Here is a 20,675-nt window from a genome sequence, read left to right as displayed (position 1 = left end):
TTCTTGACGAGAGTTAAAATAAATGTTACACAAATATTAAAAATATTTTTTTTGAAATTAAATAAATAAATAAATAGATAAATAAATAAATAAATAAATAATAAAATAAAATAACAAATTTCTCTCTAACTTTGAATGTGTATGACTTTATTAGCCCTGAGCCAGTGAGTGACGTGTCGAGTGAAAGTTGAGTTGGCTTTTGTTAGCACAAGTTAGCTAGCTGTTAACCGGCTAACCATCCGCCTCTCCTGCAGCCGTTGCGTTTGACCCGTATAATTTCTTCCCGTTTGTTCAATAAGTGATGAAAAGCACGGCTGTTGCTAACCTCGGCCATTATCTCCCTTTCATAGCATGATTTTCATTTTCTTTTCTGTCGCAAGGCTCCCCTGCCAACACCATCACGTCGCTGGACTCCACACAAACAGGAGCGAAGCATCGAGAGCCAAGCCATCCGTCTCTCTTTTCCACCTTCACCTGCCCCGAAGCACCTCCCAGCCCTCGCCCCGTGGTCCCCTTCCCCTCTTCCCACCACGTCTACAGAGTGGGTGCCGGCTCCCTCCCCCAGGGCTGGGAGCGAGGAGCTGGGCGACCCGCTAGACAAGCCCTTAGAGAACGATGCGGAAGGCGTGTGGAGCCCCGACATCGAGCAGAGCTTCCAAGAGGCCCTGGCTATCTACCCGCCTTGCGGCCGGAGGAAGATCATCCTCTCTGACGAGGGCAAGATGTACGGTACGCCCCGCCCCTCTCTCGCTTTCACTTTCACACGGATGATAAAAAAAAAAGTCTTTTACACACGTGCACCCACTTGGGTTCCCCGCACAGCTGTCACTTCCATTCGGTCCCACTCGCATTGTCAAACATCTTGCAATTGTGTTTAGAAATATACTTTTTTTTTTTTTTATCCGATTAATTGGAAGGTGTCGTGGTTCATGATTAGCATCTCGACAGTTGTCTCCTTTTGATATTTTCTTAAGACATATTATTAGTGTACTATGTGGAGAATGTTTTTCTTTTTGCTTTTCCATTTGACGAGCTCAGCAAATTGAAATCATGCCAAGTAGGTGTCCGCAAAGGTAAGCCGGCGTTCCTCCGTGACACGTCGCTGAAAGACATTTGCCACCAAATGGCCTTGGCACGGCGCGTCCTGTCCCGCGTCGTCTTGGACGGATCCGGTCGTTGGAAAACGCGGGACACGAGTATCGCCGCGATCAGACGAGCTCCGTCATCGCCTGGCGTTGGGACGGCGCCAAAGCGCTACTTGCGTTGCCACCACCGACGGGCTGCGGCGGGGGGAATAAAAGGTTCCGAGGGGAAAGTGTGATGGTAAAGTGGGGGGGGGGAAAAGCGGAGGGGTCCGGCGATGGCACCGGGGAACGCACTGGACTTCCAGGAATGGCATGTGCACTTGCTCGTCCGGGGGGTTCAAGGCAGCTCAGCTGTAACCCTAAACCAGAATAGACGTTTACCCTTTGAGCGCCTGGAGGGGTGGGGAGGGCGGGGGGGCAAATAAACACCAAGGTGGACAGTGGTTTCTTGCACGGCTCACCCACACCTGTCCCCGAACGCTATTTCGGGGATTTACCTCGTCGTCACCTCCCTCTTTGAAAATCGTTCTACCTTCTCCTCTTCTTACCGAGTTTCCTCACACGACCGTTTCCCTCGAAGCTGACCAGATACTTCACGGTTTGTTCCCCCGGCAGTTTCGCGGGTTCTCGCTAAATCACCGTCTAAGGTCACCGACTCGAGTCCTTCAAGCAGCCGCGATCGATGCAAAGCCACTTTGGCCGTCTTTAGCGTCGATCATGTCGTCTCTCGGGAGGGCAGCCGAATAAAACGAGTTGCAAAGGTTACCTGGTGGCCTTCCGCTAGCTAAATACGGACTCGGAGACAAAACAAGAAAATAACAATGCGACATAGTCTGAATTTTAGGCCGAATTCCCGGCTGAGGAATGAATGCCTTTCTCTGGCACAACGATGACATTGAGTCGGAAGAATGCGGGCTGCCTTGTAGCCATTGTGAATTCCGTAATTGAAGGGAATGTTTTCAGCTCCCTTGTCATACATTTGCCGCATTTTTTTTCCCGGCCCCCGAGCTCATTACTCAGCAGGCCTATTAGCTGACGGTGTCGAGGATATTGCGGCGCTTCCGTGCGCCCGTGGTCACGCCGTCCCGCCGAGGAAAACATTTCCTGGCTCTCATGCCGGAATAATAGAAAGGAAGAAAAAGGAAAAAAAACGTGGTTGTCGTGTGGAATGCGGTGTATGAAATGAAACGTTTGTTCGCCTCCGTTGAAGATGCGTTATCGGCCGGCCGGCCGGGGTTGTTGCATCCTGTTTGATGCAGCTGTTTGCTTTGGTCACACTTGAGTGGCTAACAGCTGCGAGAGCCGGGATTTGGAACGTTTTGTTCATTTGGGATAAAAAGGAAAGAAGGCTTTTCCTCGCTCTTGTCAATCAAGTCAAAAAGCTGACAGGATTTTCACTCCACTTTTGTAAACAAAGGAATACGCCAGCAGCCAAACGTTCTCCCGCTAAGCTTTGCTTCTTCTATTGTTGTCTTTTTGGTGCGCTGATATAAATATGTTATATGGCTCGCGAGGGGTTCTCATTAAAAACGTGACGTAAAGGTCAGCGGGAAGCAACGGGGAGCCCTCGCGCTCTGGTGTAAACTTTGCCAGTCGAGTGAGAGATTCAACGGCAGTCTTGACCCGGTGGCGCTTGAGCCAAAGCATCAGGAAGGCCAAAACCACCTCATTTGGGTTAGAATTGGACACACCCAGGAAGTTGGGTCAATATCTTGGTGCACATCTGACTGTTCACACCAGGAAACTTATGACCACAACTGAACATATAAAAAAAATGCGGAGTTCCGCAGGGCGCCTTTCTAGAACCATTTCTAAATTTGTCACGAGATAAGTATTCAAAAACGCAAATGAATGTATCAAATGAAAATAAACGACTGAATCTTTGATGCAGTTGGGTACATATTAATATTATTACTCATCGTACCAAATGTATCAGTCACCCTGAAGATTCTTGCATCATGGCCACTGGTGTGTTTGACTCATTGTTAGCATCGATATGACTAGTGTCTTTTCGGAGAACAAACAAACCACGATGGGGGGTGAGGGAGGGAGGGAGGAAAATCACACTCAAGCAAGACATTCCATCAGCCTTAATGTGATCTTCCTGAGCAGCCTGTGGAAGGAAATCTAAAAAAGCCACTTTGCATGTTTTGACGTCAGATTCGGCTTTCGATTAGTTCCGTTCAAAAGTGTGCTCTGCAGGTTTTGCACAAACAGGACATGGACCTGTGGGGCAATGTCGGAGGGGCTGATGCAGATGCAGAAGCAGAAGTCAGTGTATTGGAATGTCGGGAATGTCCTGATCACGCTGGGCCATTGAAGTTGATTTATGACCTTCCTGGTCCAAGGATTGACTCCGGAGGGGGACACCGGGGTGTGCCCTTATTAGCTCCGTCAACCTACACCAAAATTCATGATGGACCGAGTCTTTCGGGGCCAGGGACGCCGATGTACAGTGGGTATAAAAAGTCGACACACCCCTATAACAATGGAGGCTTTGTGACTTTTTGTATCCACTGTATCACGTAAATTGAATCAAGATTATTTTTATGTGGAAAACATTGTTGGTTAGTTGATCATTATTTTTGGTTTGGCAGCCATTACCGCCACCTATAGGATTGGAGTGGAAGTCATAAAATGTTGCGATTGCCCTTGCGAAACCTCCCTCACGTATCACCGGGTTGGCACAAGTCGCTTGCCTGGCTAATTCTCACCAGATGATCTCAACACCGAGTGAATGACTCACTCCTGATCTCGCGGGTGTGTCGGAAAATATTTTTAATGGGACCTTCCCCAAGCATTCGGCCAAGGAGTGGCGTGCATCTGATACGAGAACAGAATCAACACGTATTATTGCTTTAAGTCACTTTCCAATCCGGCTCCCAGTTTTGTATTGGAGTATTTCTATAAAGTCTCAGTTTTGGAACCACTTGTAGTCATTTTACATTTATTTGTGGGTTAGCGGTTTTGGCTAACAGGTGTTCTATTAGCATCAATCTAGAACTGGAAAAACTTTCTGCTTCTTTACCTGAAGGATCATTTTAGTTTATAATTTTTTTTGTTTGTTTGAAGGCATCTGGTCTCGTCTCATGAATCATATTCCTGATTTTGTGAAAACGATGGGGCTGAAAGGAAAGCGCATGACCGTTGCCCTCCGGCGTAACCGGAGCCTCTGGACGGGCGGGCGGGCGAGGGTGACTTGGGCGAGGGGAACGAGGCCAAGATTTACTGTGGGCGTAAAGGCCTATTCCATAAACATTGACACACACACGCCAGCTGCCTGGCAGTGTCACTAGACTGGGCCCCCTTTTGGTGCGGTGGCCTGTGCTGTCGGCTCCCGAGGATCTGATAGCCGCCGCCGCGGTCGGTCGCCCGCCCGCCCGCCACCTGCTTGGCCAGTGTGAGCTGTCTGTCATTAGTGGACGTGCGCTGAAGTGCGGACTGTCACTCTTTGACACTAAAGCCGGCCTTCACGCAGGACACGTGTACTGGACCTATAGATCCTGCAACAGACCGGCGTGTCCAGATTTTATTCTCAATGGTTTGCACGGAAAAATTGACTGATGCACCATTTTGAAAATTCGGCGACTTTTATTAAAGTCAAGTTCAACACAAGAGCCACTCAATTGAGCTGGTGTGACAAAAACTGTTTATTCTATTTAATTATGTCACCCCTTTTTTTATTTAATTTTATTTATTTATTTTTTTAAATTATTTTTGTTATTTATTTATTTTATAAAAACATTTCCTATTTTATTTTATTTTTTAATAAAAACATATTTCCATTCATTCTAATGGGAAAATATTTTTGAGATTCAAGTCATAGTGACTATGCAGTTCTCGTTACACAAGGGAAAATTGTTCAGACCACTCCGAATTGCATTAGGTCCTTCGAGCGTTAATGAATATTCAGATTATCTGTAAAAAATGAAAGCAAAGACGCATCTTAAAATAGTCTTGTTTTTTGTTTCCAGGACGTAACGAGCTGATCGCACGCTACATCAAACTCCGCACTGGAAAAACGCGGACCAGGAAGCAGGTGAGTCCAACCATCCCTATTTTTGAAGCCCTTCAGAAAGTCCTCCCCTGCTGAGTGATGCTCCCTTGGACAGCCGCCATCCCGATGACTGATTCGAGGCCAGCCGCCCGGCCTACGGATGCAACGGGATCGAGCCTTGGCGCGTTTTCTTTTTTGCGCCCCGTCGCTCGTTAGAAGCGGCGAGAAGCTGGGGAATACGGCCGTGCGGGTCGGGCGAGGGATTTGCAACGTTATCCTCAAGCGTGGCATCTGATACGCGGGGCCTGATGTAGTGGTGGCAATGATGGATGAAGATCAGCTAAGTCACCTGGCACGGTCGCTGCGGTTAGGGCTGCTGGCGGACAACTTTATTGACTTCAAAATGAGAGGACAACTTTTTCCGCTCTTGTCAACATTTCTGAAATGCTCGAAACAAAAAATGATTGCAACGGTGGAGCTTCTGGATGATTGCCACAGCACCTGCCGTTTGACAAAAGTCCTTCAAAGTCTGAGGCTGACAGTTTTGTTTGCATTTGAAACTTTGATTAGGGAAATACTGGTCATAGATAGTTAACCCCCTTTTTTTTTTTTTTGGCACGTCCTTTAGGTGTCCAGTCACATTCAGGTCCTTGCACGTCGTAAGGCCCGGGAGATCCAGGTGAAGCTGAAGGTACGCTACGTGAGTCAACCATTTTTTCCTTGCTTTTCTGAATTATTATAAAACAACATATGACAAAATGTTTCCAACACACAAAGAGTAAGTTGCAGTAACATATCTTATTTTATTATTATTATTGTATTATTATTCATTTTTCATTTATTATAATTATTTATTATATTTAGTTTTTATTATTATTTATCATAATATATGATTATTTATTTTGTCCCGTTCTTGCATCGTTTTCAGTCCTAATGGAGCGTGTCATGTATTCACATTCCAATTGGCTGATGAAATTGCAGCCTCTAATTGAGCTTTTTAATGGTGACGTTTCATCATGAAACTTATTTCATAAATCCCCCGAGGCGTTACCGTGTACAATTATGTGCGCTCGGAACAAACCACAATTGTCAGGGAACAAATGAATCCCCCCCCCCCCCCTCAAGCGATGACCACTCCAAAGTGTTCCAGTGTCATCCCAGTCCCTCCAGTACTTTCTCAGTTTGCATTTCTCCCTCACATCGCTGCTTTAGCAGCCCTTGTCATGCGAGCCTTCAGCTGGCTGAGCCCCTCGTGAGTCACGGGGGGGTTAGCCTATACGACGGAGGGGCCATTTTTAAAATACTCCTCTGCTGTAACTGAGATACCATATTTCAACCATGAAGAATGCGTCGGGTGGCCTCGCTGTGCTTTCAGGAAAGATTTGGCTAGAGGCGTATCGCATTGCCACAAAGCACAGGCAGCTGACCATGTTTTGTTTTTCCTCTTTTCGGCGGCATCTTTTTCCCCCCCCCCGACCGTAATGATGATCTCGCCTCTCCTCCAACACGAGCTCCTTGTCGTCACCCCCGACAAAGCAATAAAGCAAATACTATCACCTTCTCTTCACCTGCGCCGCTCTTCGGCGCCCCCCGCAGGAGCTCCGCGCCTACTGAGTGCTCCCCCGTATGCGTTACTGTGTCCCCCCCCCCTCTCCGTCCTCCTTCCATAGGACCAGGCCGCCAAAGACAAAGCGCTACAGAGCATGGCCACCATGTCCTCTGCCCAGATCATCTCGCCCACCGCCTTCCAGAACAAGATGGCGCTCCAGGGGCTCTCCAGGTCGGCTTACCCCACGAGCGGCGGGGTGAGTCGCTCGACAGTAACCGTCGAAAAAAAGACATTTTCCCCCTGGCATTCCGCTTTATCCGAGCTCCATTTCCTTGCAGTTTTGGCACGGGGCTCTCCCAGGACAGCCAGGAGGCCACGAAGAGTGAGTGAGGCGCTCTTGGCGTGGTGGACGGTATCATCCGCGTCTCATCCGATCCGCTGAATGCGCATCAGATGCATTTAGGATTGGGCGCGCAAATTAGAGCGGCCCCGGGTGTAAATGATAAAGTCAGCTGTCAGACGTCAGGCATGCCCGCCGTGCGCCCCTGCGCCTTTAGAGGTCAGGCGCTCCAATTAGTACATGAGACGGGGTCGCCAGGCAGCCACGCTTTCCTGACATGCCTCTCTCTTTCTCTTCTCCCCCTCAGCATTAAGCCCTTCTCCCAACAGAGTTACGCCATGCAAGCGTCCGGCCCGGCGCCCATAACAGGTGGGTGGCGTTCTCTTCCTCACTTCCTGTGGTGTTGACAGAGCGCCACGGCGCAGGCCATATAATACGCCATGAGCGTAAAGACGCGGCCGCGCCCGTCTTTTGCCCGTCTTCCCAGGTTATGAAAGCACGGCGGGGCTGTCCATGTCACCCGGTGCCCCCCCTTGGCAGGGGCGATGTATCGCCGGCTCCAAGCTGCGAATGCTGGAGTTCTCAGCTTTCCTGGAGCAACCTCAGGACCCCGAGACTGTGAGTCTTTCTAGTCTTTGATTCATGTACTTACCACTGGCGGCGCTAGAAGGGGGGCTGTGGGGGGGGGCTGACCTCCCCTGAAATTTGCATGGAGCCCCCCAGCTGACTTTTTTTTTTTTAATATATATTTTTCCCCCCCACTTGAGGAAACATATCATCTTCATCAGCGTTTTATGAGAAATTGTATTTTTTTTCCTGTTTGCTTTGCAGACTGTCCTAGTCATTGAAATTTAACGTGAATAACTTTTTTTTTTTTTGCCTCCCCCAGTTCAACAAACACCTTTTCGTGCACATCGGCCAATCCAACCCCAGCTACAGCGACCCGTACCTGGAGTCTGTGGACGTCAGGCAGATCTACGACAAGTTCCCCGAGAAGAAAGGAGGCTTGAAGGAGCTGTTTGACAAGGGGCCGCACAATGCCTTCTTCCTTGTCAAATTCTGGGTAAATTTATTTATTCTGGTCAATCCTTCAATTGGAGCCAGGCGCTCCCTCCCAAAGTCATGAGGGTGAAGTACAAGACGTGCTCCTGCTAATGTTTTCTCGCACCTGTCGGCTGCTCACTGCCTCGCAAGAGCTGCGGTTAGAGGACATTAAGGACAATTCAGACAGTTAGCACAATGACCTGGGGGGGAAAAAAAAAAAAAGACGAGGCATTGATGCAGAGCTGGCTTTTGCAGCGTTTGTATTTTCCCCCTGATGATGATGATGATGATGATGATGTGTTACGGCAGCCTCGGGGAGACTGGCAGCTCTGAACTTCACCAGAGGAAATGTGAGCCCGGCCACCTGTCCCTGTGCGATTACACCCGGTCCAACACTTTTGCGCCCCCCCCCCCCCTCATCCTAATGTACTTATTTATAGAGCAGCTCCACCCCAAAACACACATATATGTGAGAAGGGCCAAAGAGCAAAGCGCGATGACCGAACGCGACTTAAGACGGTGACAGATGAGAACTTTCACAAACGTACGTAACCGCCCTAAAACACTTTATATAATATTTTTTTTTGTCTATATTTTTTAATTTTATAATTGTTTTAAAAGATTATAATATTTAAAAAATAATAAATATTATAATATTTATTTATATTATATAATATATATATATATATTTTAAAATAATATGCGTTAAGACTACATTCGAGATGAGATCAATTCACCAATGGATGTCTGCAAATATTCCCGTCATCTCCCCAAACTGTCCTAGACAAGCTCGAAACCATTCTAGCGACAAGGAATTAGCGGATTATCATGTACGTGGCTTGGCGAGAAGGTTTACAATTTACAGTGCCAAGTCGCCAGCATACCTTTTGTTTGCTTCTCATAAAGCTATTTTGGATATTAAGACGTGATAGATCCACGACGTGCCCGACGATCGGAAACAATTCAACGTCGTCTTTGTTTGTCTTCACGTGCCCTTTGATTGACCGGCGACCTATCCAAAGCCCGCCGGGATAGACTCCAGCTCACGTTTTTTTTTTTTTTTTTTGAAAACCAACAAACGGCCGCTTCGAGCTAATTGTAAAATAGACATCGCAAGGTGTGGCGAATGTCAAGTTGAAAGCGCCGCCTCGCCTTTTCATGCCCGCCAGATGGCTTTTGTACGTATGAGGTTACCCTTCTCACATGTTCTCAGGACTTCCGCATTATTTATCGCGGCGGGATAAAGGACATTTGTGAGTGACAGCGTTTTGGAAGCGCTCTTAGGCGGGGCCTTTGGGGAAGGGCAGCTGGTCAGATTCCCCGCTGGCATTCCAACGAGAGAAAGACGAGAGCCGTCATGTGTAGATCATCGGAAAAAAAGAACTGGAGACTTGGAGTGTGAACCAGAGAAACAGATCAGTCAGTCAATGAAATTTTAAGCCGCGTTTTCAGCAAGTTGCCGTTTGAGTCGGCGGAGCGCCATTTTTTTTCGATCGCTCTCGGATTAGTCGCGAGAAAGTGCGTCGCTACCTCGTGAATTCGATCACAAAAATAAATATCGGAAAACCAGCGACTCTCTGGCTTGAAACAACAAAAAGGAAAATCACCTTTTCTTCACCCTCCACCCTCAAGCAGGCACGAGTGAAATACAGGTTGGCATGGCGACGGTGACAGGCGGATGACCCGCTACTAAAACTATGGCGTTCCAAATTGAATTTCCCACAAACGCCCCTGACGGCTCACCGGCTGGCCCGCCCCCCTCCCCTCTTCTCGGCCCCTCCCCCCTCCCTCCCTCCCTCCCTCCTTAGCGCCCGTAGCCCTGTCCTAACAGATTGTCGCACGCTTTTGAAGTGCCGGGGGAATCTGATTTGAGCCGCCTCTGTTAAATTGTTGCACAGCCGGCCGGCCCGGCGTGATCTAATCAGCCAATTGTACGCCGCTGATTGTAATTGGATGAATTCCCTCGCAGGCCGTAAGGCGGGCCGCCGCGCTCGGGCGAGGGTGGCCGGGGCCTGGGGGATGAAGACAAATCGCGGAATTACAGCGGGTCCAGATGAAGACGAACGGGGGAGATGAAGAGATGAGGAGGATGAGCAGTGTCTCCATGGCCCATTAGGAGGCAACGGGGCGGGGCTGAAGGCAAAACAGACCACCTGTCAATGTGGCAACGTACCTCAATCACCACCCGTGATGGGATTACGCTCCCACGTCAAGCATCTGCATAATCTCATTTTTTAACATTTAGGGTTTACGGATTTGGCTTTCAATTGCTTTAGCGCTTGGAACCATTGCAACTGCATTTAAGCATTAATATGAGATTCCAAATGGGAAAGTAGTAATTGGCGTCAAGGAAATATCATCTCGAGCAAAATATTCTAAAACGAGTTTGAAATAATCTTGTAATTTCAATTTTTGGGGACATCACCACTTGTAGTTGTTCCTCAAGTGCATTTCGAGTCCAAATTGCACCGTCAGCAGTTCCAAAGTGTTGTTACTAGTTAATCCAACCTGGCAAGACGCGGATCTCACAAGGAGGCACGTAACATCTTTGGAATCTCGAGGCTGCTTTGGCCGCCTTATTCAAGGTCATCTGGGATCGGCACTTTGAATGCCTCGTGGCTTTGCAGAGAATCACTCTCCAGCTCGGATTGAGCTGTAAGATTCTTTGTCCGAATGACTCGCACCATTTGGAGGAAGTCGCCAGGAAGTTCTCTTCTCGATGAGGTTCTTGAGTCAGACCTTTTTGTTCCTTCCCTGCAGGCTGACTTGAGTGTGAACCTGCAGGACGACAGCAGTTTCTTCTATGGTGTTTCCAGCCAGTACGAGAGCTCTGAAAACATGATCATCACCTCGTCCACCAAAGTCTGCTCCTTTGGCAAGCAGGTGGTGGAGAAAGTAGAGGTAAGGAAAAGCCACTTGGGCAGCTTATCCAGAAGTTGAGATATGAATGTATTATGCGGTTATTTATTTATTTATTTAATTCATTTATTTCTTTTTCTTTTTATTTTATTTATTCATTTATTTTTCTATTTATTTTATTTATTCATTTTATTTATTTTCATCCTATGTGAAAAAATTACTAATACTGTCGGTGATTCCGCCATAGACACTTGGAGTAGTTGTGAAAGTCTTCTTTGTTTGTATCTGCGTGTCTGTATTATACTGCCCCCGGTGGCCAAGTCACACACAACAGAGAGAGTCGCAGTGAATTAATAACTATTCAATTTGTGCATTCTCTTTCCATTTGTTTTTACTTTATGTTCTTCCCAAGTACAAACAAACATATGTAGTGTTTTTTTTTTTAATCCAACAAACACAAAAACAATGTTTGATTTGACTCTGCAGATTTGATTGCTTTCAACTTCCCGGTTCAAAACATGATAACAAATCCGTTCTATTGTCCTATATCTTTTCGGGGCAAAGGATTTCAAATCAGAAAAGCGTTTTTGTTTTTTAAAGGGTGTTGCTTTCCACTTGTCCACTTTCATTCTGACCAGACAGCATGTTAATTAATACACCACCAAATCTTGCACGTGATGTCATGAATTTGTGTCCGATTCCAGTCAACCAGCGCTGACCTCAGGTCAGGAAGTTGCCGTGAGTGAGGGAAGAAAAAAAAAAAATATGACTCACCCTGACTCTTCCCGTTAGATATACACAATGGAGGCCCCTTCCCCCACCTGCTCCCGATAGATTACAATATACAATATAAACACACACACAGTCGACCTCACGGTGACACTTACTGGCATCGTGATCCGATTAGTCTTGTCATGAGAATTATGTTTATTGTCACGTCCGGCGCTATATGCTACATAACATACGCTTGATTGCATTACGCTTATTACACTTCATCACGTAGACGCTCGGACGCCGTTTTTTTTTTCTCTATTACTTCGAAATACATCACTCTTGTGTTTACCCTTGAAATTGCAAAATCTATTCTCACCTCGGTGACATGTTTGTTTGTTTGTTTGCGCAGACCGAGTACGCCCGCTTCGAAAACGGCCGCTACATGTTCCGCATCCACCGCTCGCCGCTGTGCGAATACATGATCAACTTCATCCACAAGCTCAAGCACCTGCCCGAGAAGTACATGATGAACAGTGTCCTGGAGAACTTCACCATCCTGCAGGTACACACACACCTCCATGGAGTGATAAAAATAACCCAACGCTTGTAACTTGGACTCAAGATGGCGGCGAGCGGGCTTCAAAGACACTGCTGGCTTGCATTCCTCCCGCCATCAACGACAAAGGCCATATTGAGCCCACACGGCCGACGACATGACAGCATGTCATTAGGCCTCTCAATGGACTGATTTACTTCCTATTGACTGGGAAACATGCACACACACACACACACACACAGCACAATGTGTCCACGTACAACAAGCTGTGTATTTGGCGTCGGACAATTGTGCGTATTATGGACTAACAAAGCGTGTGCTTGTTTTATGCTCCAGTGTCAGGGACATAATGTCTAGTCTATGGGTGGAGACTTTTTGGGTCTTTAGAGCCACCGTAGTTAATTCGACTCTGTGAAATTGCGCCCCCTCCAAAATGATGTCTCACGGGGTAAGCGCCATTTCTCTTCATGCAATTGAATAGAATGCAAAAAAAAAAAAAAAAAAAATTTGCCACTTTCTTTTTTTTTGCTTCAATTTCATGAACATTGTGCTGCTCTTTATGACCACCTGGGGGCAGTATCAAACAGCCAAGTGGAAATATACAGTGTATCAAGTCCTCAGTGCGGCAAAAATATGTGTCATTCTTTTCAGAGGATACAGAATATATGCATGAGTATCGTCATATTTTTCATCTACTTGTGTTGCGCCAGTATTTGTGTTCATTGCTTGAAGTGTTCTAACACAGCGACAAATTAATTTGGGGGATTTTGTTTTCTTGTGTTTTATGTTGAATACATTTAATCACAGATTGACTCTCCTTCTTGTTACCTTCCCGCACAGGTGGTGTCCAACAGGGACACCCTGGAGACGCTGCTGTGCGTGGCCTACGTCTTCGAGGTGTCCACGAGCGAGCACGGCGCCCAGCATCACATCTACCGGCTCGTCAAGGACTGACACCGCCACGGCAACTTTGTTGCTCCTCCGCACAAAGACGCGCTCCTCGGCGAGCTCCGGGCACCAACGCGACCCAGCTCGAGGAGCGCCAACATTTCCCAGGGACGAAACTACTGAGGATTGATTGCCAAGACCAGGAACCGGGCTCGGTGTGCGGGACAGTGACGGGAAAGGACCGTAACGCACTCTCCATACCAAAGCCTGGCCTTGAAAAAGACCTGCATGAGAACGTTGCCATTGGTGTTTTCTTTTTTTAAAAAAAAAACTGATTCTAGTAGCGCTTTGTTTTGCTTTGTGTCATGCATGTGCAGGAGTTAGGCTGACTCAGGGTGCCACCTACTGACTGAAAGATGAATGGCACACGTAACTGTTGGCAGAAAATTGCACAACCCGTTTTGTTTTTTTTGTCCCAGTGCCAATGACGTTTGTGCGATTTGAATCGTGATATTGTAAAGCTGCCACACGTACGCAGATAAGAGAGAGCCCGATGACGTGATCAATCCTAATCACTTTTTTGTGTTTGTGTGTTTGCTGTTTGAATGTCTCGTGTTGTCTTAAGACTCCCAACAACGACAAAGGCACATAATGATAATAATAGTCATGGTGATAACACTGCTACCATGAAGCACAGGACAGTTGTATTTTTATCTGGATTGCAGAGGTCGTCGACTGTCTCATGTTATTTGCCCTGCCTGAAGTGTCAGATGAAAATAGAAGTGTTTCTTACAAAAAAAAATTCTAGTGGTGCATTTTTGTTTCCAAAAAGGCTTTTACAACAAAAGACATTTAAAGCTTTCTTTGCCATGATTACATTTCGGATTGTATTCATTTTGAATGTTTTATTATTGGGCATATGCATTACTGCACTTATGACATTAAACGTGAATGTTTAATACACTGCCATTGATTTGGATGGGTGCAGATTAATATTGTGGAACTCAATGGTTGTAGCAAACGATTTTATTTTTGTTAGTGTATTAAACACGTTTAATGTAAATTTTTTTACTGATTTGGATTAATTCGCAACCAAATTAGTGGCATCTTTTATTTTATTTGAATTATTATTGCAGCATTCGGTTATTTGAATTGTGTTTAGACAGAAGTAGGTACACACCCACTTCTTGGTTCTCCTCCTCCTCCAGATGCGAGTCATTGACCCACCTAAGGGGTGTGTGAAAAAGATGCCCACCATTTACGATGCTCGGTTTTCCAATCACGCGAGGGGGCACCATGAACGTCGCACGCGGTTTGCTGACACTTTTGCTTGTAGCCTGGCGGGCCGAGTCGCGCTGCTCGCCAACTTCTTACTACAAAAACTGCTGGATTCGGAGTTTTCCTGGAATCGTTGTGGACACGAAGGCCTCCGAGAAACGAGGGGCTCGGCTGCTCAGGTCTTATCAAGAGGAAGGCGCGCTGACATGCAGCCGTAGTTGTTGCTTAACGACAAATGGTGAGTTGCGTTCAAGTTGCATTTTCATGCTCGGTGAACCAACAATCTGTCTTTTCTTTGAGCCTCCTGTAACGTGGCGGTGTTTCACTTCGACGCCACGACCAACAACTGTTGCCACTTGCACTGTCCAACTTTGGAGAGCTGTCTCATCAGCCACAGCGATGTTGCTGTCCTCTACAACGTCACCCTTGGTAAGTTAAATTAAAACATTCATATTTCATGATTAAATATTTAGTGAGACTCATTTTTGAAAATTGAAAAATAATATTATGCTGAGTAGTGTAAACCACTAACCCAGTAGAAAATCGATCATCCCTGGTGTGACAGTCTATCAAATATGTACAACTTATGCATTTCTTGAGTTCGTGCAAAGATCTAAACGTGGGGAACGACTCGTTCAGGTGTGGATCCTGACCTGTTGGTGTTTGGCAAACACCTCGCGTCCAACATCCGCATGGGTCGCGTCAACGCCTCTGAACTGCTTCCTTTGGACAAGCGGCAATTTTTCCATCCGCCCCCACCTGTTGCCACTATTAAACCAACCAGCACCCCGAAAACCACCAGGAGACTCTCAACAGTCACCCCGAAACCTCTTTCATTCCAATCAAGCATAGCTCCTCCATCCAGCTTGGCTTCAACACCTACTTTCCTCTCCACAATCACCACCGCCTGTCCTCTGACTTCCTCGACGTCCACAGGCGGCATCAACAGCAGCGATCTGATGTCGCTCAAAGAGCCAGGCGAGAACAACTCCACCGCCCAAACATGGATTCGAGACCGAGGAACCGACGATCCGAGCAAACAAACGCCGGTTAAAAGCGGAGACGCAAACGAGCCGAGCACCGAGAGGTCATTTCAAACGGCAGACGTCGACGATCCGAGCACCCAAACGTCATTCGACGAGAAAGCTACCAACAAATCAAGCGCCCCGACGACATTTCGAGAGTCAGACACCGATGATCCAAGCGCTCAGACCTCAGTTCGACAACGAGTTTCAACTCCGGACGGAGAGGACACCTCGGCAGATTTGGGAGCCGGGTATCACGGCCTGCCGGTGGTGCTGGTCACCTGTGTGGCGGCATTGCTGGGCTGTTTGATGTGGTTGGTTGCAAGCCGGAGAGCAAAAAGGAGGAGGATGGAATGCCATCGTGCGTCCGGGACAAGAGAAACCATGCGTCTGCTCAAATACGATCTGAAGGTTTGAAGGCGGGTCTGATCCGGAAAGCTCTTTGTGTATATTTAGTCGCAAATCCAAGACATCTTTTTATTTCGGTATTACATAAATACATCAGATGGTATTGGAGACATTGCAACAAAGTGATAGATTTGCTCTGTTGTCACATCTCGAGCACTTTCTTGACGGCTTCTTTGTACTGCAGCACCGCGTTCTCGCTGTCGCCTTGATTCTTCAGTCTGCTGACCGAGTCCTTGTACTCTTGCACTTCGTTTCTTTCCAACAGACGCTGGCGTTCTTGCTCGCCGCCGTCCGTCTCGCGTAACAGCGTGTCCAAGATGTTCTTCTGGGACGGGCTGCCCTCCCACAAATACTCCTCCATATCTGCAACCGTCTTCTCGGCCTCCCACGCCTCTGTTTTCTGAAAAAAAAGCAAAATATTATTCGTCGCTATATTTATTCAGCCCGGTGTTTACGCTAAAATGAGCTAGCGAGCCTTCCGTTCCCACGAAAGGCTGAACGGCGGATTTCGGCACTAAGTGGAGGTATACGGTCACCTCGGTTGTGGCAGCTTAACAAGTCGGCCCTTTGTGGGCTAGCGTTACAAAAAAACATCTCCACGCTTGCACAAGGACTGTGCCGGTCATTGTTTGCGCTAAAGGTCAGCAGACGGTTTTCCACTCCCGGCCAAGATGCGCAGGTTGAGTGAGGCTTCTTGCTCAAACTGTATTTGCACTCACCCAGGACTCGTGGTAGAGGACGGTCAACAGGTACGTGGCGTAGTCGGAATTCTGTTGTCTTAGTGGACAGCTAAAGGACGGAAAGAGAAAGTGACTTTTTGGATGAAATAGTCACCGAAAGGAGTGTTTCGAGTCACCTGTCGGTCGTGATGGTGAGGACGTCTGACTGTTTGCAGTATCGCTCCCCGACTAGTTTGATTATTTTCTTTCGGGCGTGGTCATCCAGGTTCAAACTGGACAGCTTCACCTGTAAACAGGGATGGCCACATGATCAATACCAATTAAGGCCTTGTTTTTAGATTCATGGATTCAGTGCGCGTCCCTGTATTGTACTGCCCCCTGGTGGCCAAGCATGTGTACGGAAAATGTCACCTGAAATCACGATGCATCCATTTTTGAATTTGTTACATTTTCATTTATTGATGCTGCTTGTTGTGGGTCCCAGCTGGAGATAAGCATGATCTTCTGCTGTGTTCTGATTAAATTCTTCTACTTGCTTGTATTGTGTTGTGAGCCATGCGTGACCCCAATTCGGCACAACAGATTAGACTCGATGTCTTGAAAATGAATACTTGAAGACAAATAGAGCTAGCTGGATCTGTTTGAAAGACTTTTCCCTTCAGTAAACAATTGCATTACATTCTATATAATGAACAAAAATAACTTTCTGTCAATGGAGACATTTTGTAAATAATCCATCACAAATAATTACAATACGTCGATTCAGGTGGTGACAAAAAAAAAAAGAAGGAAAACTCACTCGGAGATGTACGACGCGAGCGGCGGGGTTTCGTACGGAGAGGCCGGCCGACACGTAGTCGCTGGTCTCCACCTGGATGGGGAAGTGCTGCTCACATTTGGCGTCTGTGTCCAAAGCGGATGGCCACGCGCTGCAGAACGCTGGCAACACACGATCAAGTTAGTCATCATTAGGAGGAATATTTTGTTTCATAAATAAAGAAATGTCGTGCTTACGTTTGAGAGCTTCACAATGTTTTCTGATGGCTGCTGGTGTCAAGTGGAGAAAGTTGGGAATCTGTTGAATGAGACAACACATGGCAAAAAACACAACGATTGATTATGTCACATGGGTCATGATTGTGTAAATGCTAGATGCATGGTGTTGTGGATTTTTTACACACGAGCTGAGATGTTGTTTGGCAGAAATGATCAATACCTTGAGCAGCTCCAGGTTGCCCTTCTTCTCTGGAGGGACACCTCCTTTCACAGGGTAGCCCATCCTCACAGGTAGGGGCACAGCGGTGGCTCGGAAGGGGATCGCTGCCGGGTAGACTGCTGTCCAGTCCTGGTCCACTGCCATCTTGTCCGTCCTTGGTGGTCCTGCCTGAGAGCCACACACAAAGAAAACAAGTTAACATCATGTTCACAGGTTTCATGAAATCTGACTTACCTCTCTTCTTGGCCTTCTGGTCAAAGTTCCTCTGTCGCCTCTCCCAGGAAAATCTGAAATGAATGATAATGGGGAAGGTAAAAAAACAAAAACATACACACTAGAAAATTTAATTTACTGTCCAATTAATGAGCATAAATTAAGCGGCGCACGAGAACAGCGTGGCGTTCGTGACGTCATCAACGTGTGCCGAAGAAAGTGTCTGACATTCCCCCTCATCTGCCGCCTCAGATCAGAGTTTAACACATGGGCGAGACACTGTTCATAGTTCACTCTTTCATTTACAAACCGTCAAATAGAAAAATAAAATAAAAGGGATTAAGAACTACTAGACGCATATTATTTGGAGTGGCCTCACCGTAGCGCAACAGCAAAGGCGTGTGTAATACTCACTTTTATTGCCACCCGAGTTTACAGGCAATGCCGTCGCGTATGTCAGCCTGTTTGACAAATGCGGTAGTCCGACGCCGACGACGTTTAATCGAGTTAAGGACAGCAACATTGTCTTGCTTACGTGAGCGGCCATGTTTCCCCTGTTACTACGGATGCCGACAAAGGACAAACCTCATTTGCCAAATGGCGAACATGAATTTCCTCGTGTTACCCTTAAGTGTGCATTACATACGGGAGGAACATGAACAGTAAGTGTCAATTAGGGCTGTCTGTCTGTCTTAATGTCTGTCTGTCTGTCAGTCTGTCTGTCTGTCAATCTGTCTGTCTGTGAGCTCTCAACCAGCTGTCTTCTGGCAAAAATGTGACACGTTCAATTGCCCTCGTAAAGCGACATTACCATGGGTCGTGCTCGCTCTGTAATGTCCGCCGAACAACAACACTTTCCCTGTAAACGAGTCACGTTCAATACGGATACAAGTCATGAAAGGCCGCCTTGTATGCTCGATGTTTTTTGCGGTTCAAAATAGCAAACGCGCGGAGGATTTATGCGGAACTGAAAACTATTGAGTAACATTGAACTCGGCATAACGTCCACGGTCGAACTGCCTAGTGATGCTCTTCAAAGTCCCGCGAACGGACTCCGACTTAACGCATTTGGTTCTTTGTCACTTTTTGTTGTTGTTAGCGCCAACACTGAATATTTCTTCACGGTTTTATCTCCAGACAACTCGACGAGTCATATTTTGATTTACTTTTCATTTGAATGTGTTGTTTTTTTGTACTAGCCGGACTTGTGCCACAGCTGAGGATACATTCATGATTAAATCTGCTGTTGGCGCCGTTTGCGCGTTTGAAGGTAAGCCATTTCACCAAATGTACTTGCTTATTTTTATAGTTTTATTGAGTTCTAGGTCACAATAAAGGTGTGTAAAAAGTTTTAAATGTATTTATTACGGTCTCAGTTTTGATGTTTCACTAAAACCCGTTCTTTGAACAAGGGTGTGTAGACTTTTTCAGTACGCAGTGTTGTCTACTGTATCTCAACTCTGTATTCATATCATCTAATTCATTTTCCAGCCATGGTGGTAATTTAGATGTGAATTCAATGTGCCATTGTTAGAAACTCAATCGACACGATGACAGCAGTCCATGTGGTCCTTGTCATGGGTCCTTCAATAGCTGTGGACAGACGTGACTTTTTTTTCCATAACAGCTTTTCAAATTGCTACCATCAACACATACACACACACATACACACACACGATGTTTATATATACTTGTATGTATCAAGTTCAATGTCTTTCCAGAGACAAGTCACGGATCTCCTGTTTTGTCCTCATCCCTAGACTTCTGTTGAAATGTTTTGTGTCATTTAGAATTGCCTTTAGTGGAGCTTACGTGGACTACGGCGCATTTAAAAAAAAAAAAAAAAAACCCCAAATCAATTGCAAGCCATTTATCTTTAAGGGTAATGTTGAAAGATACATTTTTAATATTTTGCTTATTTATATGCATTGTGCTTTCCATCTGTTGTATTTTTTATGGCCAGTGAAAACAAAGCCCCTCATAACGGAGGGCCGGGCTTCTTTCAGTCATATTATCTCCACTTCTCACCACTCCAGGTATGGACGCACATGGTGGCGGCCCGCCGAGTGAGCGTTCATCCGCAACTGGAAGCCCACCAAGATCATCTTCATGACCTCCTCCAAGTGCTCCCTGCCCTCGGCGGAGCCTCCCTCGGCTCCGTCTCTGAAATTTGGAGCTAACATGGGCGAGAGACGTGCGCGCTCCTTCCACATGACGTGCCACCTACAGCGGGATTACGGCACCAGGCTGGGGGGCCCCTTCGCCCGCTACAGCCCCAACGGCTATGCCGGCACCAGCCTCAGTCTGGACCAGGAGACGGACGCTGAGGATTCGCCCCCCGTGTCCGGCGGGGGCCTCGTTCCAGAAATGGGCCGCTACTCTCCTATTTCACTGGAACTGGACCCCGCGGCGGTGAATAATGAATCAGGCGTCCCCCGCTGTCGGGCGGCGAAGGACCCGGCGGCCCTGCAGATCGGCCACGGCCAGCTCCCCGCCGCCTCGGCGCCTCTGCCGCGTTCCAGCTGGCTGCATCGCCACCAGAAGGAGTTCCAGCGGCCGTACGTCAAGACCAGCATGCAGGGCGATGTTTACAACTTCCTGGAGAGACCCGCCGGACTGAAATGTTTCCTCTACCACTTCCTCGTGTAAGTACCACTCATCAGAATTTTAATAAATTAGTTTGCTCTAAGAAACTCTCGTGGCACACCTAAAAAAAATCGTAAGTAATGACAATCTTATTTCAGTTTTCATCTCAAATGTTCTTACTGGGCGTGATGGGCAGATGCCTGGCGGGCCGGCGTCTTTGGCAGCTTGATTGTATCT

The 20,675-nt window shown here is 47.0% G+C and overlaps 4 protein-coding genes across 11 annotated transcripts in view; 3 read left to right on the top strand and 1 right to left on the bottom strand.

The window, feature by feature from the left end:
• The first annotated feature begins 380 nt into the window (after positions 1-380).
• Positions 381-14,061, top strand: tead4 (TEA domain transcription factor 4). Of its 3 annotated transcripts, none has more exons than XM_085915001.1 (11): positions 381-729; positions 5,060-5,124; positions 5,711-5,782; positions 6,753-6,887; positions 6,970-7,013; positions 7,279-7,340; positions 7,459-7,589; positions 7,861-8,034; positions 10,776-10,916; positions 11,998-12,150; positions 12,985-14,061. In XM_085915001.1, the coding sequence occupies exons 1-11, from the start codon at positions 723-725 to the stop codon at positions 13,096-13,098; spliced, it is 1,098 nt and encodes a 365-aa protein (XP_085771127.1). In that variant the 5' UTR covers positions 381-722; the 3' UTR covers positions 13,099-14,061. The 3 variants fall into 3 exon arrangements, with proteins under 3 accessions (XP_085771127.1, XP_085771125.1, XP_085771126.1); XM_085914999.1 differs by having other exon boundaries at positions 588-729; positions 5,711-5,773; XM_085915000.1 differs by having other exon boundaries at positions 591-724.
• Positions 14,062-14,323: 262 nt separating this feature from the next.
• Positions 14,324-17,385, top strand: mansc4 (MANSC domain containing 4). Its single transcript, XM_085913899.1, has 3 exons — positions 14,324-14,548; positions 14,611-14,739; positions 14,950-17,385. Exons 1-3 carry the CDS (start codon positions 14,329-14,331, stop codon positions 15,750-15,752), a joined length of 1,152 nt encoding a protein of 383 aa, XP_085770025.1. The 5' UTR covers positions 14,324-14,328; the 3' UTR covers positions 15,753-17,385.
• Positions 15,781-18,602, bottom strand: mrps35 (mitochondrial ribosomal protein S35). The gene is made up of 8 exons (XM_085913898.1): positions 18,267-18,602; positions 17,874-17,926; positions 17,640-17,807; positions 17,438-17,498; positions 17,223-17,362; positions 16,600-16,709; positions 16,463-16,532; positions 15,781-16,143 (listed from the first exon to the last, which is right to left on the bottom strand). The coding sequence occupies exons 1-8, from the start codon at positions 18,397-18,399 to the stop codon at positions 15,886-15,888; spliced, it is 993 nt and encodes a 330-aa protein (XP_085770024.1). The 5' UTR covers positions 18,400-18,602; the 3' UTR covers positions 15,781-15,885.
• Positions 18,603-18,654: 52 nt separating this feature from the next.
• The window catches only part of kcnq1.2 (potassium voltage-gated channel, KQT-like subfamily, member 1.2), a 70,040-nt gene continuing 68,019 nt past the window's right edge, over positions 18,655-20,675 (top strand). For all 6 annotated transcript variants that reach the window (XM_085913895.1, XM_085913893.1, XM_085913894.1 and 3 more), the window contains exons 1-2: positions 18,655-19,122; positions 19,889-20,497. In XM_085913895.1, coding sequence (XP_085770021.1) covers positions 19,962-20,497 — 536 coding nt within the window. In that variant the 5' untranslated portion in view covers positions 18,655-19,122; positions 19,889-19,961. The remainder of the gene's footprint in view (positions 19,123-19,888; positions 20,498-20,675) is intronic.

The sequence above is a fragment of the Syngnathus leptorhynchus genome, chromosome 6 (genome assembly GCF_054491065.1).
Source record: "Syngnathus leptorhynchus isolate UIUO chromosome 6, UIUO_Slep, whole genome shotgun sequence".
In the NCBI taxonomy this organism is placed as follows: domain Eukaryota; kingdom Metazoa; phylum Chordata; class Actinopteri; order Syngnathiformes; family Syngnathidae; genus Syngnathus; species Syngnathus leptorhynchus.
Note: the sequence above shows the minus strand (reverse complement) of the source record. Positions and strands in the feature narration are given on the sequence as shown.

What these genes read in the sequence shown, in the direction of transcription:
- tead4 (XM_085915001.1), top strand. An exon ending in AACCTCAGGACCCCGAGACT is followed by an intron (nt 7,590 to 7,860) that starts GTGAGTCTTTCT and finishes TGCCTCCCCCAG; the next exon opens with TTCAACAAACACCTTTTCGT. An exon ending in TCTTCCTTGTCAAATTCTGG is followed by an intron (nt 8,035 to 10,775) that starts GTAAATTTATTT and finishes CCTTCCCTGCAG; the next exon opens with GCTGACTTGAGTGTGAACCT.
- mansc4 (XM_085913899.1), top strand. Translation starts at nt 14,329, where the DNA reads ATGAACGTCGCACGCGGTTTGCTGACACTTTTGCTTGTAGCCTGGCGG. An exon ending in TTGTTGCTTAACGACAAATG is followed by an intron (nt 14,549 to 14,610) that starts GTGAGTTGCGTT and finishes CTTTTCTTTGAG; the next exon opens with CCTCCTGTAACGTGGCGGTG. An exon ending in CCTCTACAACGTCACCCTTG is followed by an intron (nt 14,740 to 14,949) that starts GTAAGTTAAATT and finishes CGACTCGTTCAG; the next exon opens with GTGTGGATCCTGACCTGTTG.
- mrps35 (XM_085913898.1), bottom strand. Translation starts at nt 18,399, where the DNA reads ATGGCCGCTCACGTAAGCAAGACAATGTTGCTGTCCTTAACTCGATTA. An exon ending in GCAACCTGGAGCTGCTCAAG is followed by an intron (nt 17,499 to 17,639) that starts GTATTGATCATT and finishes CTCATTCAACAG; the next exon opens with ATTCCCAACTTTCTCCACTT. An exon ending in CTCACCATCACGACCGACAG is followed by an intron (nt 16,533 to 16,599) that starts GTGACTCGAAAC and finishes TCCGTCCTTTAG; the next exon opens with CTGTCCACTAAGACAACAGA.